Here is a 20,966-nt window from a genome sequence, read left to right on the forward strand (position 1 = left end):
GAAGAGCTAATAAAGAAGATATTGGAATGCGCAGAGATGGGCAGACTAACTATAAGACTAAAAGACAAAGAAGTAACAGAATATTATGAAAGCTGGAATTTATTTTATAAATGGTTGGAAAAAAGAACCAAAGAGTGAGATTTGTATATGTATTAATGAATCATAAACTCAGTTCGCACGTTGTTTGGAAAATTAACATATGTATGTAAAGAATAAATATATATATATATACATATATATTTGTTTTCTGAGATTTTCGCAGGTGTTTGTATGTGGACCTTTGGTCATTCGGGTTTTTTCCCGCGTAGAATTGAAGGTGTAGGAGCAACGTTTCGACGGAATCCCATCCGTCATCCAACAGAAGAATAAGTGCACGCACTGAAGAGCACAAAAACTCACTCAGAAAGGGAGAACAAACTTCATCCCTGGTCCAACACTTTGAAGCCACGTGACATGAAATTGATTTTTAAAAAACCAAAACTATCGCCAAAATCGAACATTTTAAGAACAGAATAATCAGAGAAGCCATTGAGATAGAAAAACGCCCCCACAGCATGAACAAACGAGATGATACCTCTCGCCTACCAGCCATTTGGAAACCCGCCTTGATTGACAGACGAGTCCCAACCACCAAGAATGATACCAGACCCAAACTCATGATAACATCACATGACATCACCACCACACAACCATTCAAAAAGCAAATCCGAACCCACAATGATAACGACGCACAACCACAAAACAGAAACCTAACTACAGCTGCAACATCAGCCACTTTAAACCCCTCCAAACCACACAATAAGCAAACTGACACCCACTATAAAAACATGGCACCACCACAAACACGAAGCCGAACAAAAGCAGCACAACTCACCAGCTCAGGTCTAAGGCTGGCAGCTGAGACCAGCCCATACACTCAAAACACACCCCCACCCAATCAGAACACACCCACCTTTCAAAACACACTCCCACCCAATCAGAACACACCTAATCCCCCACCCAATCAGAGCACACCTCCACCCACAGAACACACCCCCTCTGGCAGTTTAAAAAAAAGAGGAACAAACAGCCACTACCACATGCTTCTCCCAGAAGAAGGAAGCTGAAGCCACCAGCCTGAGGATGACGGATGGGATTCCGTTGAAACGTTGCTCCTACACCTTCAATTCTACGCGGGGAAAAACCCGAATGACCAAAGATCCACATATATATATATATATATATATATATATATATATATATATATATATATATATATATATATATTAGATTGCTAACAAAGAATTAAAGGGAGACTGATATGCATTTCAAACTTATTTGTTTTCATCAGCCTTCGGTTAGGCAGAAACAGGAAATAAAGATTTGTCCCATGTTTGGGGCCTAGCAAGGTAATCTAAATAGTTAACAAGCATTTACACATATCTCCCTTGCTTCTCAGCTAACAAAGTGAGATAGAGCTTGTGGCCTAGAGGTTAAAAACAACTGCCTAATGTGCAATCAGCCCAGGTTTGAATCTCAGAAGGGTATGGCTGACTGATGAAAACAAATAAGTTTGAAATGCATATCAGTCTCCCTTTAATTCTTTGTTAGCAATCTAAAAAAAAAAAATTACACAAATATGAGCTGTCACTGTTGTGACTACTGCCTGTCGATGGCCTTCGGTTAGGCTGAAACAGGAAATAAAGATTTGTCCCATGTTTGGGGCCTAGCAAGGTAATCTAAATAGTTAACAAGCATTTAACACACACACACACACACACACACACACACACACACACACAAACACACACACATATATATATATGTAGTAGTTTATGGCCCAGGCTCAAAGCGTTCAGATACTAACAAACCCACTCCTGGATCAGCTAGATTGAGTAATTCCAAGGGGGAAACATTGTAGGGAACTGAAGTGAGGAACTTACTGTAAGCATTATGGAGGATGTTCTCCAGATATTTCTGTTTCAGTGAGAATTGACAGAATTCCTGGCTTGATCCTAGGTCAAAGTTGAGATATGGATTGTCTCTGATGCCAGTTCTGAGTTGCCATGTTTGGAATCGTCTCTGGAAGATGAGAGGACCTAGAGCAGGGGTAGGCAACCTTGGCTCTTTTATGACTCATGGACTTCAACTCCCAGAATTCCTGAGCCAGCCATGCTGAGGGGAAAGGGAGAGGTTTCCAAGCTGAGCCATGCTGGCTCAGGAATTCTGGGAGTTGAAGTCCACGAGTCATAAAAGAGCCAAGGTTGCCTACCCCTGGTGTAATATAATGAATTGATTTGTATAGGTCAGGGATAGGCAACATCGGCTCTTTTATGACTCGTGGACTTCAACTCCCAGAATCCTGAGTCAGCATAGCTGATTCAGGAATTCTGGGAGTTGAAGTCCACGAGTCATAAAAGAGCTGAGGTTGCCTACCCCTAGTATAGGTAATAATAAGAATAATAACACAAAAACATAGCTAACTTCTAGATTTTGCTTACGTGCATACTTACACACATACACACAAAATTACAAACATACACACACACAATTATTTTATTAATGTATTTAACACCCAAAGTACACAGGATGATCCTGGAGAGTTTACAACATTAAAATAATAGTTAATGACTTTCTGCTACAGGATGATATGAATGTTTAGGATTTAAATGCTGAAAACTTTCCTCGGGCAGAATGGCTGATGTTTCTCTGCTCTGTTTGGTCTTGTTAAGATCATCACATGTTTTATTTTTAATGGAAGGATCATGTGAGCAGTATTAAAATTCTTCTTGGTCCATGAGCAAGGCTTTGCAAAGGCTAATTTCCAATTTAAGTGCAGTCAGCTGATGTCCAACTTCTGAAAACTGCCAAGCCCTGAGGGGGAGAGTGGGAAGTCAAAACTCTTGAAATAGTGTATTATTATTATTTTTTTAAAAAAATCTAGTTGACAACAGTTTCAAAGCTGATCTTAAAAGTAGTCATAAGGGTAGAAGGCTTGATAATAATCCATTTGAAGGAAATACCGCCGAAGGGGGAAAGCACTAACAAAGACACTACAGGTAGTCCTTGACGCATGACCATAACTGAGTCCAAAATCACTGTTGCTAAGCAAGACTGTTGTTAAGTGAGTTGGGTTCTATTTTATGACCTTTCTTTCCACAGTTGTGATGTCAGTCACTGCAGTGGTTAAGTTACTAACACGATTGTAAAGCGAATCTGGCTTCGCCATTGACTTTGCTTATCAGAAGGAGGCAAACGGGGATCACATGACCTCAGGACACCGCAACATGCCAGTTGCCAAGCGTGCGAATTTTGATCATGTGACTATGGGGAGGCTGCAACCGTTGTAAGTTTGAAAAAGGGTTACAAGTCACTTTTTTCAGGGTCCTTATAACTTCGGGGACTAAAGGAAGGGTTGTAAGTCAAGGATTACCTGCACCACAAAAGTAAAGACATAAGCTGGCCCTACCATGAGATAAAATCTTGCAAATTTGTGAGTTGATGCACGTTTTTTTTTCTTATTTTATTTCCAAAATTGTAACTTTTTACGTGACGGAAGGGAGAAATCACCAAATACACGACCATCGACATCCAATTCCTTCAAAATCTTAAGCAAGGCCCTCAAAAAGAGAAACAAGGGATGCCCCATTTTATCCAAGAGAACTGAGCAACTTTGTTTGATAGAACAGGCGAGGGGAAAAATAAACCCCATTTTCTTCTCCACCCTCCACAGAAATGCTGTGAAGTGGAGCTAATGCTAATGCATATTTCAGCATTTCTGTCAATAGGACTTCGATGCTTTGTCCACGCAATTGCGGCGAGATGGATGGCAAACAAATGTAATAAATAAATAAAATAACAATTGCGGTGCTCGGTATATTAAAAAAAAAACTTTCCTTGGCAAAGTTCAGGATGAAGTGAATCCAACCGAGGCTGGGATGGGGCGGCAGGCAAGGTAGCAGAATAACAGAGGTGGAAGGGACCTTGGAGGTCTTCTAGTCCAGCCCCCTGCTCAACAAGACTCCGTATCGTTTCAGACAAAGGTAGATCAAGAGCTGGAAGTAGTGCAAATACAGGTGGAAACGCACAAATTGGACCCTGGTTTCATCCCTTCAAAACGAAGAAGATTTGAGCTGTGGTCTGTGGAGATTCTAAGTCATCTGGGGCCTGGTTGTCTGAAAGGTGCTTTTTAAAAAGGCAACTGGATTGGGTTGTTGTTTTTTTTTCCTTGAGGAAAAAAAGCGTCTTCTTTTTCTTCCTCAAGAAAAAAAAACAGTCCAGTTGCCTTTTGAAAAAGCACCTTTGAGATTTGAGCTGTGCCTTCCTTCAAAATGAACCACCCATTGTGGGCAGACCTGTAATATATATTAATAATAATAATAATAATAATAATAATAATAATAATAATAATAATAATAATGATGATGATGATGATGATGATGATGATGATGATGATGATGATATAAAGGTAAAGGTTCCCCCGCACATGCGTGCTAGTCGTTTCCGACTCTAGGGGCCGGTGCTCATCTCCGTTTCAAAGCCGAAGAGCCAGCGCTTGTCGGAGGACGTCTCTGTGGTCATGTGGCCGGCATGACTAGACGCCAAAGGCGCACGGAACACTGTTACCTTCCCACCGGAGTGGCCCTATTTTTCTACTTGCATTTTTACATGCTTTCGAACTGCTAGGTTGGCAGAAGCTGGGACGAGTAACAGGCGCTCACTCTGTTACACGGCACTCGGGATTCGACCCGCCAAACTGCCGACCTTCTGATCGACAAGCTCAGCGTCCTAACCCACTGAGCCACCGCGTCCCTTAACAACAACAACAACAACAACAACAACAACAACAACAATAATAATAATAATAATAATAATAATAATAATAATAATAATAATAATGTTGGAAGGGACCTTGGAGGTCATCTAGTCCAACCCCCTGCTCAGGCAGGAAACCCTATACCATTTCAGGCAAATGGCTGTCCAGTCTCTTCTTAAAAACCTCCATACACACACACACACACACACACATACAACCACACACACACATCCTTTTTCATGATGTATTTAGGGAAATGGGGAGGGGGAAGGGAAGCACGCCTTGATCAGAGGACTGAGCTTCCAAAGAAAGGAGGAAAAGAAAGACAGAGAGAGAGGGAGAAACAGAAAGAAAGAGAAGGGAAAATCCCTTCTCTTTCTTTCTGTTTCTCTCTCTCTCTCTGTGTCTTTCTTCTTCTGTTTCTTCTGTTTCCCCTCCCTCCTTTTTTGGGGGAAGCTCAGTCCTCTGATCAAGGCGTGCTTCCCTCCCCCCCCTCCCCATTTCCCTAAATACATCATGAAAAAGGATGATGTTTCCGCCTTAATTGCTTGTCCCTTTTATTCGTGTTCCTCCCTCCGCCAGAATTGTGAAGAGTGTTAGTAAAAGGCCTCACAATGGAGCTTTTCATTAGAACTCTGCGAGGAACACAAAAAGAGGCTTTTGGAAGGAGCGAATGCAGGAGTTTAATTTGCAGGTGGAGAGTAGATAAAAGGTGCTGACGCCTCTATTATTTTCTTACTTAGGTGACCCTTACCCTGTTCAGCTGATTCCAACAACAATGGCAGCTGCTGCCGCAGCAACCCCAGGTTTAGGCCCACTGCAACTGCAGGTAAGTGCTTTTAAGAGGCAAAAGCTGAATCTATCTGGAAAGCTGGACTTGGCAGCCCCCCTGCTGCCGACAACGTGCCTTCTCAACTCTGCTCTTGAGGTGGAAGAGATGCACCTTCCTTTGGAGTAACACAACCGCCTCTAGAAATAACTTTTGTTTTGTTTGTTTGTTTGTTTGTCTGTTTGTTTGTCAGGTTTATACGGCCACCCGTGTCACCAATGCTGAGTGGCCATGGCAAAATGGGACAATGTTTTCATTTGGGAGATGAACAACACTCAGTGTGAATTTTGCTTAGCCAATGAAGTAGTGGTGATGCTGTTGGAGAAGGAGGAGGAGGAGCAGGAGGAGGAGTAAGAAGGGAAGGAGGAGGAGGAGGAGGAAGAGAAAGAGGAAGAAGGAGAAGAGGAGGGAAAGGAGGAAGGGGAGGAGGGGGGGGGAAAGGAAATTCTTGTTTCTGTGTAAGCCAAGGGTGTCAAACTCAATTTCATTGAGGGCCGCATCAGCATTGCGGTTGCCCTCAAGGGGCCGGGTGGGTATGGCCATGGTGGGCGTGGCCTACTGGGTGAGCGTGGCCAGAGTGCGTATGGCCTACTGGGTGGGCGTGGCCAGCTCTACATCGTTCGCATCAAGGGTGCCTATAGGGGCCTGGGCAGGAGTGGGACAGATCTGAGATTCTCTGGCAGGAGGAGGGTCTCTGGGCCAGGGCCAAGGCAGTGGGGGCCGTTCCCTCACTGTTTCCAGGATGGCTTCGCGGGCCGCATGAAACCACTTCGCGGGCCGGATCCGGCCCCCGGGCCTTGTGTTTGACATGTCTGGTGTAAGCCCTTGGATCTTTGTAAGAAGATGAATTTGGAGAGGATAAGAGAAACAATTACTACGCTTTGAAAAATGCAAGCATTTGGAGTTGAGGACCTAGGATAGGGGTAGGCAACCTCGGCTCTTTTATGACTCATGGACTTCAACTCCCAGAATTCCTGAGTCTGACTCAGGAATTCTGGGAGTTGAAGTCCATAAAAGAGCCGAGGTTGCCTACCCATGACCTAGGAGGAACATATCTGTGCATTTGTCTGTAGGAATAACAATTTAAGAAATTAACCGTTGTGAGAGATCAATCAAGTTATGGGACCCAATGCCCATATTATTTTCCAGAATTGTTTATTTTACTTCTCGTTTTTATTCTGCCTTACTTCCCTAACAGTGGCAATGGGTACAATGCCAAAACCATCTCCCACCCATTGGGCAGGTCTTCGTTTTCTTAGCTTTTGCAGGATGGTTGCATCCCATGAACTTGCAGAGGATAGAGAGAAACGATTACTACTCTTTCGAAATTTAGAGCAGAGAACGCAGGAGGAACCAAAAGATGCATTTGTTTGTGGGAAGAATAATTTAGGAAATTGTTGTAAGAAATTGGTCAAGTTATGGGATCCAGAGCTATAATGATTATATCCCAGATTTTTTTTTTCCATATATATTCTGCCTTACTTCTCTAATAATGACACGGGGAAGAATGCCATAATGAGCTACCACCCATTGGCCAGAACTGAGTTTTCTTAGCATTAGCAAGATAGTTATATCACATGCCTTCAGCTTGTAGCCTTTTGTGATGTACCTATCCAGATGTTCTGGGACTGCAATGTCAGAATTTCTAGTTGTGACCAAGAATTGCCAGTTGTGGCCCATAACTTATAGCAAATTAAATAGCCTCCCATAGGACTTTGGAAGTTTGGTAAGCAGCGATGAAACTCTTTGTTATAGTTAATGTACCTGACTACCGGTAGTTGAAACTGCTGTAGAAGTGCATGACTTACTGAGACCTTAGAAAGAGTGCAGAGAAGAGCAACAAAGATGTTAAGAGATCTGGAGGCTAAATTGTGTGAATCATAGTTTAAAGATCCAGGTATGTTTGGCCTAAGAAAGAGAAGGCTTTGGGGAGACATGAGAGCAGTCTTCCAATACTTGATGCCACAGGGAAGAAGGCTGGACTCCATTTTCCATAACACCTGAAGGCAGGACAAGAAGCAATAGGTAGAAGCTCAGAAGGAGGAGATCCAATCTGGAAATGAGGAATTTCCTGACAGTGAAAATAGTTGGAACTGCTTGCATGCTGGAATTGTGGATTCTGGAGTTCTTCAAGAAAAGGTTGGACAACCCTTTGCCTGAGATGGTATAAGGACTCCTGCCTTGAACATGGGGTTGGGCCAGACGACCTCCAAGGTCCCTTCCAGCCTCATGACTCTATTATTATTTATTATTGGTACATTTTTATGTCACCCATCTCCCCTATAAGATGATTCTGTGATTCTAGGAGATGATGATTGATTTGTTGTTTTCTCCTTCTTTTTCCTCAATCTTGCCAAACATAATAAATTCCAACCACTGCTTATATTATTGCATATGCCCAAGGTTTTTGTTTCTTGATCACCTCAAGACCCTCTTTTATTTGGCATCGATTATCTGGCTCTTTGGCTGATTCATGGAACCTCCTTGTAACCATCCTCTGATTCAGAACGTGAACACGTCTACCTTCTTTCTCTTGTTCTTTTTCAATAGCCAACTTTCACAGGCACACATTACCACAGGAAAGACCTTTAACAGTTCTGATCTTCCTTGTCCTAAAAAATATCCTTATTCATGTTTTTTGCCTAAATTTTTCATGGGTGGGAATGAAGCTGGGGATCAGCAGCTTGAACTTTAAGTTAATAACTTTAAATTAATAAATCCTAGGGACACAGTGGCTCAATGGGTTAGGACGCTGAGCTTGTTGATCAGAAGGTCGGCAGTTTGGCGGGTCGAATCCTGAGTGAGCGCCTGTTACTCATCCCAGCTTCTGCCAACCTAGCAGTTCGAAAGCACGTAAAAATGCAAGTCGAAAAATAGGGACCACTCCGGTGGGAAGGTAACAGCGTTCCGTGCGCCTTTGGCATCTAGTCATGCTGGCTCTTCGGCTTTGAAACGGAGATGAGCACAGGCCCCTAGAGTCAGAAACGACTAGCACGCATGTGCGGGGGAACCTTTACCTAATAAATCCTACTTACCTTTATGAACTTGATGGAAAGCTATCAAATATGCATTAAACAAAGAAAAGTGGAAGGAGAAACATTGGAGTAATGGCATATAGATAGGTTTTGATTGCTGTATGCTTCAGCAGGCAGATGGCTTGTTGTAGTTGGCTTCATTCTTGTCTACAATAAACTATTTGCACTGGTTGACTGGTATCTAAATGTCTGCCACTTAGTAAGTCAATTCCAGAACAAGGATTGGAGAATCTAGAGAGCCTAAATTTACAGCTGTGCCAAGCTGAAGTGTGACATATTAATCTCTAGGATTAATCTATTTACTCTTCCCACACATTGTTCCTCTTTACCTCTTCTTCAGTGCAAGAAAATAAAACTTTCTGCCACCTTTGCTTCTTCACAGACAACTGTAAGTTCACTAAGCATGCTGGTTGTCATTGCCTTAATATTTATCATTAATTCGGGTTTTACTTTTCACTTTCCATTTTTGCTTTCCTATTGAGCTCTTCTAATTCTTGTTTGCTTCTGATGAACAATGTGGTGTCATCCTCAGATCTCAGATTGTTAGCGTTTAGGCCTCCAGCTTGATTCCATCTGCCATTACATCCCTCCCTCCCATTCTTAACAGTAGTATCTTTGCTGCAGATGTTCAGCAGATATGGAGACAATATGCATCCTTTTGCTATGCCAAACCACTCAATGTCACCAAATTAAGTACCTTGCTCATGAACCTTGCTCATTGCAAAGGTTCCTTATAAGACCCTTATTGCAAGCCATGTTGGGGAGTAACCCCTGAATTTGGTATGGCAAGAATTGGTACTCGTTTGGACTACTGCAACGCTCTCTACATGGGGCTGCCTTTGAGGACCACTCGGAGGCTCCAGGTGGTACAGAATGCAGCCGCGAGAGTCGTGTTGGGAGTTTCCTGATACTTCCATGTTACACCTCTACTCCGTGAGCTGCATTGGCTACCAGTTGTCTTCCGAGTGAGATTCAAGGTACTGGTAATGGTGTTCAAGGCCCTACATGGCATGAGTCCAGAGTACCTTAGGGAACACCTGCTGCCGGCATCAACTTCCCTCCGCCCTGTGCGTTCCCACAGAGAGGGCCTCCTCAGGGTGCCACCGATCAGAGAATGTCGATTGGTGGCCCCCAGGGGGAGGTCCTTCTCTGTGGGCACCCCGGAGCTATGGAATCGGTTGCCGGTTGAGCTCCGGATGCCGCCCGACCTCCGCTCCTTCCGACGCGATCTGAAAACGCATTTGTTTGAACACGCCGGCTTGGCCTGATAGGGGGTGGGTTGGGTTTTTTATTGCTCTTAACATTTGTATTTATCGTTTTTACTTGGGCATTATGTTTAATTCCTTTTAACTTTTGTATTTTTTGTATTTTATACATCTGCCCTGTTCACCGCCCTGAGTCCTTCGGGAGAAGGGCGGTATATAAATAAAATTAATAATAATAATTAATAATAATACTTTCCAATGACTCCCCGATTCTGCCTAGCCCTAACTAATTTTGCTCTGAGGAAGTTGATTGGATTAGCAATGAAACATCTCAAGATTAACAAAGTTTAGTCCAGTTGCCATGATTCAACCTTTGGACACCTTTGGCCTGGATGATTCATTGATATATGTTCCTTATAAGAATTTTCTGGTACTCCAAAATAGCCCTTAATCTGTTCTGCCTATTGACATGATCTGCAAGGCCTTGATATAATTAGTTACATTCACAGAACAAAGGTTATGAGCAAATTTCCAGAGGGATAAAAAGATGTAGTGCCTTAGATGGGGATCAGTTGCCTATTTTATCCAGTACTCTGTACCGTTCTTAATTCCAGCTACGTAAGTTCCCTAGTAGATTTTTTTTTCATTACCTGCTACCAACAAAGATGTTTGCAACTGTGAGATCCATTAAACGCCAAGCATGAGTTATCATCCTTCCCCAAATCAGGAGATAAGAGCAGATCTAAGTCAGCACTGGGACTCAACAAACAGGGATGTTACCTTAATGCTTACTCAACATTTGTTTAATTGCTTTGATGTGCAAGGGGAGCCTAATCTTAAGCACCAGCTGAGCTCTAAAGAACAGAAGATTCAGTGAGAAGCTTTTGGTAAATTAGATATTGCATTCAGCCTAAAGGCCTTTGAAAAAGAACTTTTTGAGCATAGATCACTCAAGCAATTTATGACCTTTTTGGAAAGTACTGGCTACAATCGTTGTTTATTCCTTATTGTACAACTCAGTGGGTCACAATTAGGTAGTTCTTTCTTCTTTCAGTTTACAGTGAAATTAATATGACTGTTTTAAAGGTAACAGCAGTTCCCAATCAGAAATCCTCAGTTCTGGACTTTATCAGATTGCAGTACGTCTTGATTTTCTCTCTTTATGGGCTAAGCTAATTAAGCCAATTGTTCGTTGTTGTTGTTTTTCTGACATGAGTAATCTCAGGAAAATATTGATGTGATAAACGGATCTTGTGAATGCATTCAGGTGATAGTTTGCTAAATTCTAGAAAACAGTGCTGCCCAAACCCACCGGGTTAGTCTACCAGATCATTCTTTAGATGGGCTTGAGATTTTATAAGATTGAATTCAATTCCTTTATCAGAAAACCACACTTTGGTTCAACCTTGGATTGTATGGGAGGCAAATCAAATCTTAACTTAAAGGGATTCTCGGAACCCCTTTAATTCTTAAAAATGATTGCGGACCCCAAAGTGCTTTGCTTTATATGGGTTGCATCCATCAATATTTATTCTAGTGAGAAATTAAATTCAATATTTATTTATTTATTTGACTTTCAAGCCCCAGGTCTCAGGGGTCTCCAGACTACACTTTGAGAACTGCTGACTTACACAATATGAGTTTCCTGAGGGCATGAAAAGCAAGGCTGTAAATAACTCCTGAAAATATTTCTTGTCTTAATCTCCTAAAGTGCTATGAACTATCATGACAAATATGAAGACCGAAAAATCAAAGATAGACAGGAGAAGCAGACTATTACCTAAGCTGGAATACAATATTAGCAACAAAATCAAAATTCCATGATCGGAAAGGACTTTGTTGTGATTTTTTTTTAATGAATTCTGAAAAGAGGAATGAAAAAAAAATCAGGACTTAGTTTAGTCTTCTAACCTCAAGATGTTTTGGGATGATAACCATCAGGATTCCCAATAAACATTAACCCAAATACTTCATGGAGTGAGGGGGGTAGCTGTATAACAGACATGTCAAACACAAGGCCCGGGGGCCAGATCCGGCCTGCAAAGTGGTTTCATGTGGCCCGCGAAGCCATCCTGGAAACAGTGAGGGAACAGCCCCCACTGCCTTGGCCCTGGCCCAGAGACCTTCCTTCTGCCAGAGACCCTCAGATCTGTCCCACTCCTGCCCAGGACCCCATAGGCACCCTTGATGCGAACGATGTAGAGCTGGCCACGCCCACCAAGTAGGCCATACGCACTCTAGCCACGCCTACCCAGTAGGCCACGCCCACCCAGGCCACACCCACCCGGCCCCTTGAGGGCAACCGCAATGCTGATACGGCCCTCAATGAAATTGAGTTTGACACCCCTGCTGTATAAGAATGAGAAAAGCTGGTTAGTCAAGAATCTTATCAATTCTTAAATAGTGGCTAGTAAGAAATTAGGGCATTTTGTAGATGTAAGGCAAATAGAGAGCTACTGCATTTAGAGCAGTGTTTTTTCAAACTTGGCCACTTTGGAATGAGTGGACTTCAACTCCCAGAATTCCCCAGCCAACAGTTTATAGGAAATACCCTGCTTTTGTGTGTCTGCTATTCTCTATGGTCTTATTGTGTCTATTTCTTATAAATGATTATAGAATTAGGCTGCCTTAATAGGAAATTGTATCTAAGTCAATAAAATATATTGTAAATAAGCCTTATAATTGCCAGAATAACTGTGCGATACTGTATGATATGGCGGGGGGGGAGGTTTAACAGACAAAATGAGCAAGGGTTAAGTGAAGGCTGGATACTTGGCAGTAACTGGGATTATTATAGAGATCTCAACTATAAGCACTAAAGGGATCTTTCTGTATATTGAAGTGATAAAAGTGAACTGGATCGAGAATAGCAGCTTCTTGGAGAAAGAGGCTTCAAGACAGATAAAAGTCAAAAGGTCATGATCCAGGTTCTGTTTATTGAAAAAAGGGTCATCTGATGGACAAAGGAAACCGGCATTTTTGTGTGTGTCAAATATCCCCTGCGGAATGCTCAACTTACAACCACAATTAAGCCTATAATTTCCATTGCTAAGCAAAGCGGTTGTTAAGTGAGCTTCCCCCCATTTTGGGACCTTTTTGACACAGTTGTTGAGCTAATCACTACAGTTATTAAGTAAAACATGCAGTCATTAGGTGAATCCAGCTTCTCCCCTTGACTTTGCTGGTTGGAAACCAGCTGGGTAGGATACAAAGGGGGAATCACATCTGCAACTGATCACGGGAATGCTTCTGAGTGTGGAAACTAGTTGTAAATCACTTTCTTCAATGCCATTGTAACTTTGAAGGGTCACTAAACAAATGGCTGTAAATTGAGGACTACCTATACCAGGGGTAGGCAACCTTGGCTCTTTTATGACTCGTGGACTTCAACTCCCAAAATTCTTGAGCCAGCCATGCTAAGGGGAAAGGGAGAGGTTTACAAGCTGAGCCATGCTGGCTCAGGAATTCTGGGAGTTGAAGTCCACGAGTCATGAAGGGGCCAAGGCTGCCTACCCCTACCCTATACCATATCCCCCAAGATCTGGTTGGCCCCAGTCATGCTGGCATTACAGACAGTTTTAAGAAATGAGGCGTAGAATCAGGAGGTTAATTGAGTCCATAAGATTGATATGTTATCTACTGATGATTGATGTTGCCCTTGACTGACATTAATTTTTTTTATATATATATATATATATATTCTGGTCCTTTTTTCCAACCCGCATCAGACTGCAAAAGAGTCCGTAGCCTCCATCCCCAACCCATCCTTTACAGACAGCCAGATCACAGCTTTATAGATTTCAGTGATAGCTCCCATCCGTTCTTCCTTGGAAATCTCAGAACAATGTTTTCTATCTGTTCCTCTTTTTTCCCCCTCCTTTTCTCTCTCTCTCTCTCTCTCTCTCTATTATTTTCCTTCCCCTGGTGCTACTCTTTAATCCTTCCCAAACCTTTATGTAGCAGCAGAGCAGGGTTTTGTGGGAAAGGGATAAAAAAGCCGAAATGACAACGTTGCAGAGGCTGACACATACTCCCTGCCATCCTTGCTTTGAGAGGACATGTGTCTTGAACCCCTTCCGCTCCTTCTTCTCTCCAGGAGTCGCCCAGTGTGCGTTCCTACCTGTCACATTTAGTGCTAATTGGTTGCCCTCATTGGCACTGCCTGCTGGGAGGCTAATGACTGGATGAGCTGGTACATTAAAGCGTTCTCCTCGTTTGCAGCAGTGGATACTCTAGGTTGAATATAATTGCAGCGTTCAGGGAGTTGGCATTGATATCTCCTATATTTGAACTTTTCGTTTGGGGTGGATAAAATAGGAACTACTTGATGTCTTTGTTAATTGCTCCTCAGAGGTGCAGCTAGATCACTTGGGGTCCCGGGCTTAAAAATCTTATGGCGATCCCATGTCCTTTTAGTAGTGAGGCATGCAACCAACTAGGGAATAAACACTATTTTGTTATAAGGGGGGGGGACTTTTTTCAAGTAGGAGAAAAACCAGTATTGATCATTATAGACATGCCTGAGTTTGGAATCCTGAATTTTTTTAAAAAAAATAATAATGAAAGAAGTAAAAAGTTAAGGTAGACACGGCTTCCTTGATAAACCAAGGCATGTTTAAGTCCAGCATTTTGTTGCTTACAGTAACCAACATGATACCTTTAGGATTCTTGCAAGCAGGAGATGAAAGTCTATTACTTTTTTGCCATTATTCTCAGCAATTATTTTGATGCCCCTTCCCCCAACCAGAAAAAAGCATTTAGCTTATTCTTTCTGGGCTTTGGCCTTGGAAATCCAGCTCTCTCTACAATGCCTCATAAACTACTCTACATCTGATCCTTGTTTGGTGTCAGACTGATAAGGTGATTACAACAGGCAGAGCTGTTATAGTATTGTAGACCATCTCAGTGATGTCTGGTTAAACAGAGGTTCTAGGAGGTTTCAAGAGACATAACATTGATAAGGCTGGCAAATTTTTACAGGCGTCCACCAATTCTTACCAGGGACCCAAAGAATACATAAATGCAGATCATCTGGAGATTCTCAGTGACCTAGGTCAAAGCTCTTCAAACCTGGCCCTTTTATGACTTGCGGACTTCAACTCCTAGAATTCCTTTGCTGGCTGAGGAATTCTGGGAGTTGAAGTCTGCAAGTCATAAAAGGGCCAAGTTTGAAGACCCTTGATCTAGGTCAGGGGGAGGCAACCTTGGCTCTTTTATGACTCGTGGACTTCAACTTCAACACAGCTATGCTATGCTGACTCAGGAATTCTGGGAGTTGAAGTCCACGAGTCATAAAAGAGCCAAGGTTGCCTATCCCTGATCTAGGTCATGATTGTCCCAAAGGTGTTTTTTTTTTCAAAAAGGCAACTGGACTTTCTTGGTATTTTCTTTGAAGACATTTCATTTGTCATCCAAGAACTTTCTTCAGCTTTGAAGCTTCTAAACGGAAGAAGCTTTTTGGATGAGAAGCTACATATTTTCAAAGAAAACACCAAGAAAATCCAGTTGCCTTTTAGAAAAAGAAAAAAAAACCTTTGGAACATAAATGCAAATCATTGAGAAACTGATCTTGTGTGTTGTCTGACTTGCTTAAGGGGTGTCTAAAGTTTCCCAAAAGCTCCCTACACTGTGGTGAAGGTTGATTAGGTGTGGGATAAATCTGGAGATTGAATCAGATTGGACCTGAAAATTGGAGACTCCTCTATGTACAGCAGAATCTGAGAGTTATATATATATATAAAAGATGAAAATAATTTCCACAGATGTTGAAAATCAGTGCTAGGGCAGAAGGCGCCATAGGTGAGAAGAGAACATATTGCAATTTTTCTAAGTAGGATACAACTGTAAATATCAGTTACACTTTGAACCTGAACTGATAGATTTTTTTTCTCTTTGTTTTCTGCGGCTTTACCTGCTGCCTATAAATGTTTTAGTCTACAGAGGGACGATTCATTAACGTGCAGCTTGATCACCTCTGCTGAGGTACCCTCACAGTCCATTTGCATGGTGGGGAAAAAAATCAAAACAAAACGGAGCTTGCTCTTTGGGAACAAACATCTGGGCAAGATAAGCTGAAAATAGGAGCTAAATGCTCACGCTGCAACGGTTCACATTAGCATTGCCAAAAGATGGCAAGCATCCATCCGCCATTAGCTCACTAGATTCCTTTAATATTAATATGCACATTTCTTGATGGACATCACAAATGCTGAAGATGATAATGATAGAGAGTTAATAAGGCAGCATAATATGAATATTTCCCAATTGGCTAGCCCCTCAAATTGGTCTCAAACATATAATATTAACCTAGATTGGGCATTGCACTCCCCATTTATTGCCGATGCTATATTTAGGTGGGTTGGCTACAAGATAGTCACCACCTGTTCTGTCCAAGGAGCAGCCAAACGGCCCATTTTATAGGAGATTGGTGGGGATCAAAGGCCAGTTCCCCAGCTGTAGGAATAGATGCACTTCTATTGCTACTAATGGATCCATGCCCATAAACAGCAGCTGAGGAGAGGGGGGGGGGAAAGCTTGCAGGCATGTTCCACTTTTAGGTGTAGTTAAATAAGATATTATTAATGGTCAAAATTGATGTTTTCCACCTCACTGCAGCTGCATGCATGAGAATCTGTCTTCTCATGTGTCTAATATTCCCGCTAGTCTATACCTCATTTCTCATCTTCTGGAAAGAGTTACAAAAGCGATGATTGCTGGCCATCTATTTTCCTAATAAAATTCCACCACATTGTTGTATTCGGAAGATGTGTCTGTTCCTGATCTTCAACAAGGAGATTACAGGTAGTCCTCAATTTACAATCATTTGTCTAATGACTGCTCAGAATCAAAAAGAGACTTATGACCGTTTTTCACACAAGCATTGCAGTATCCCCCCATGATCACGTGATAATGACTCAGCTACAGCAAAAGGAGAATTTTAAGGGTAAATTCCATATAGTCTTCAAAAAAGGTGGAAGTTATACAGTTCCTAAAGCTGTTTTGGATACCATATGAGAATAATTTCTACTTTGGAAAACAGTACAATGAACCGATTGGTGAAATAAAAACAGGCCACGTTCAATGCACATATGAACAAGTTTCAAAAGGATTGTATACAATGTGCTATATCCTTCAGTCAGTGTTTAACTAATATCTGCAGCGCAGAGTGAACTGACCCTGCGATTAAATGGTTTACTCGGCTATGGTTCAAATGCTTTTGAATGACATCACTTTATTCAATTATTTAAAGTTATGAGTTCAAACTTACTTGTCCAAAGAAATATTTCAAGAAAAGGGAATGGCAGTTCCTTCTCCACACCTGCATAATTGCGCTGGAATTGTCCCTGAGTTTAACCCTTATTTGTATATAAAAGATTTGCTGGATGTAAATTGGGAATCCTCACAGATTCAAGAATTAGGAAGCTACCAAATTTGACTTGCAAATCTATTTGATTTTCCCAGTAGTGTTCTTCTCTACCCACTCAGGTGAAATTTCATGACAGAGAAAGACTATTTTGAAGTCTCCTTGGAGCTCTTCATTAGGATAGTATCTGCATAACTTCCAGTGGCAAAGCTACACATTGTGATAAAATGTTCTTCAAAAGCATACATTAGGCTGGGCAGTTTCATGTGAAGTCTAATGTGGGATAGACAGGGAGAAAGCTAACCACCAGATTGCAAAAACACAAGTGAGTGGTCAAACGAGGAGACCCAAACTCATTGATAGCCTCACTCTGCAACGAACAAGGACATACATTCAATTTTGCAGCCACTAAGATTGTTAGACAAGCAGGGACAAAAACAGCCAGGGAAGTGGTTGAAACCTGGGGAAATGAGTGCTGATTTACTAACAGCTTATCAAGTACTTAGGAGGCGAGGGCTTGGCAGCACAAGCAAATAATAGCCAATGACTTAATAGTCAGCCATCAACACCCCAATCAACATCAAAATAGCCACATACAACAGGCAACAAATATAAATCCCACACACAGCACACACTGTTAGAGAGAAGTTTCCTGAAGATGGGCACCAGTACGAGTCGAAAAACAAAACCTCTGGTCCCAGTGACTGACCCAGATTGGATCCTGCAACATTATCCTTGGACAAGCAGGTTCACCTTCCTTTGTGAGTCTAATTTGTCCCCTACACAATCTTGGATGTAGTGGATAAGGGAGAAGTGCTTATCTTTTACCGGGTGCCGCCGGTAAAAGATTGCCGGCGGGTAACACCCAGGGGGAGGGCCTTCTCAGTGGGTGCGCCTGCCCTCTGGAACCAGCTGCCCGTGGAGCTTAGGACTGCCCCCGACCTCCGTTCATTCCGCCGGGACCTGAAGACCTGGCTCTTCGAGCTCTCTGGCCCAGGTTGAGAATTTTAATTTTAATTTTAATTTTAATTGGTTTGTTTTTTTACTTTTTCAGGGACTGTTGTAATTATTTTTAATTGTTTTTAACTTTTGTATTTCTTGTTTTAAATACCCTGTAAACCGCCCTGAGTTCTTCGGGAAAGGGCGGTATATAAATCCAATTAAATAAATAAATAAATTATCACATAGAACAGTAGAACATGAGGACACCCATTAAGACAGATGGATTGGGAAGAGGTTTCTGCAGGATCACCTTCCTCAGGTAGAATTGACCCATCTGATCCATTCTGATCCTGGATAGGGATGCTGAAAGTACTCCCCCCATGTGTGATGGTAGGGAGCAAAATACTGACTTCTCCATGTAGAGTTGGCAATATAACAATGCTATGAAGAAATCAAATCAATATCCCACAGTAGTTTTAAATAGTATTGGGTAATTCACGATGCAGCAGGTGGAAATGCCAGCTATTGCCTCCGCCCGTTGTGAGCCTCCCTGGGATGGTGTCTTCAGACTCTTCCCTTGCTACCCGTAAGGCTTCCTCCCCTTCACAACTTTTGCAAAGTATTATATTAATTTTAAAAAGTATTGGAACAGAAGGATGGCCTGTTCTAAAACAGGGGTCCCCAACCTAGTAGCATGGCCTAGTAGCAACTGGGCCATGCCCATGCAGTTCAACTTGCACAAGAGGTAGGCCAGCATGCACTTGTGCACATGTGCGCCAACCCACCACTCGCATGGCCCTGTTTCCCTTTCTCTCTCTCCCCCTCCCGCGCTGGGCCGTCAAGCTGCAAAGGTTGGGGACCAGTGTTCTAAAACACCATGATGTCTCTAGCATCATGGGACCTTTAGGTCTTGCAAAGATCTCATGTAAAGCTAACAAACAGTCTCGAGAGAAGGTCAGTGAGTTAATGAGTCATTTGTGGTTGGCCACACCCACCCTGGAAGCCATTGTTGCCTGTGTGCCTAGCTTTCTGAATGTCACCCTGACCTAAAATGTTTGCCTACCTCTCAATTAAGCTTCTATCTGTCTGTCTGCCTGCCTGCCTGCCTATCTAGTTTGGACATGGTATAATGTGGTATTTCTCCACCTCAGCAATTGTGGACTTCGCCTCTCACAATTCTCCAGCCAGCATGGCAGGTGAAGAATTCTGGGAGTTGAAGTCCACACGGCTTAACATTGCTTCGATCAGGGGTGTCAAACTGCTGGCCCACAGGCCGGATGCGTCATGCCAAAACCGCACCCACCCCACTTACTGGCAATGGGGAAAAAGTCATGATACATCGTGACATGTCACGTGACATTGCAAGTTTGACACCCCTTACTTAGATTGAGATATAAGGTAAAGGTTCCCCCGCACATGCGTGCTAGTCGTTTCCGACTCTAGGGGCCGGTGCTCATCTCCGTTTCAAAGCCGAAGAGCCAGCGCTTGTCCGAGGACGTCTCCGTGGTCATGTGGCTGGCATGACTGGACGCCAAAGGCGCACGGAACATTCTTACCTTCCCACCATAGTGGTCCCTATTTTTCTACTTGCATTTTTACGTGCTTTCGAACTGCTAGGTTGGCAGAAGCTGGAATGGGTAACAGGCGCTCACTCTGTTGTGCAGCACTCAGGATTCGACCTGCCAAACTGCCGACCTTCTGATCGACAGGCTCAGCATCCTAACCCACTGAGCCACCGGGTCCCTTAGATTGAGATATACTGGCATATAATTTGAATACAGCAGTTGTATTTCAATAACCCGGAGTAAAGATTTAGCATCTTGTGTGTGAACATGGTCCACTGATGGGTATGAAGACATGCAGGGAAAGGAAAGGGAGAATCTGAGTGACTTTTCTTCTCCTTATCTAGCATTCTCTGTCCTAGCACAGGGGTCCCCAGCCTCTGAGCCGCCCCCACTACCAGGCCGTGGCCTTTTCAAAACAGGGCCGTGGAAGCAGCAGGTGACTGCACACATGCACGCAGCTGCACTTGCGAGAGCAGTGGGTGAGCAAGCATGCACGAAGCTCCATTTGTGCGAGCAGCGGGCACCACAGCATCATCTCCTCCCTCCGCCAGTCCACAAAGCCACAAAGGTTAGGGGAATGCCTACTAGCAGACCTCTCTCGGCATGAGTGAGCTTCCTTGTGGCTTGAAATGCCTGCATTTCCTTAACTCTCTCTTCTCTTCCCGACTCCTAAGCCTATGGGGCAGACAGACAGAAGCACACATACGATTAATAAGGCGAGCTGCAGCACTGGCTCATTTGCATATGTATTAATAGAGGCAGAAACAACAATTCAATTACATCAAGAAGCACTCGGAATACTAAAGCAAGCATGCAAAATAGGCCGGAGACTGTTTCGGTTTTTCCTCTACTTTACCTAATCCAACCAGTTCAAAATCTGAAAAATACAGTCCTTCCTTCTTTAAACGCTACAGCCCCTTCCCCAATTCTCTTTAGGTGCTGAGGAGGGGCACCCCAAGAGCTTTTGGATATTTGGACAATGGGAACCGACCGAGTGCCAGTCTTCCTCCATGAAAATCGTACTAATCTTCAGCTTGTGTTGATTCTCATTACATGCTAAATTAGCCTCAAACTGTTGTAATTCCTATCTTCTGGTTTGGAGAAAAATCCGTTCCGGCTTTCTGTTTGTTTCGTTTCCCTTGACTTCCCTTGATCATTCTGAGGCTAGTCTGTAACCTTCCAGAAGTAAATCTTGCAGAACAGGAAGTAGTTTATGGTGTTCCAGAGATGGC

General features: G+C 42.9%; 1 protein-coding gene across 2 annotated transcripts in view; it reads left to right on the forward strand.

The window, feature by feature from the left end:
- Window positions 1-20,966, forward strand: part of SOX5 (SRY-box transcription factor 5) — a gene marked incomplete at its 5' end in the record, with an annotated part of 496,539 nt that overhangs the window by 341,631 nt on the left and 133,942 nt on the right. For both annotated transcript variants that reach the window (XM_083365302.1, XM_083365301.1), the window contains one exon: window positions 5,539-5,624. In XM_083365302.1, the coding sequence (XP_083221428.1) occupies window positions 5,539-5,624 (86 nt within the window). The remainder of the gene's footprint in view (window positions 1-5,538; window positions 5,625-20,966) is intronic.

The sequence above is a fragment of the Vipera ursinii genome, assembly GCF_947247035.1.
Source record: "Vipera ursinii genome assembly, chromosome: 6".
NCBI lineage: Eukaryota > Metazoa > Chordata > Lepidosauria > Squamata > Viperidae > Vipera > Vipera ursinii.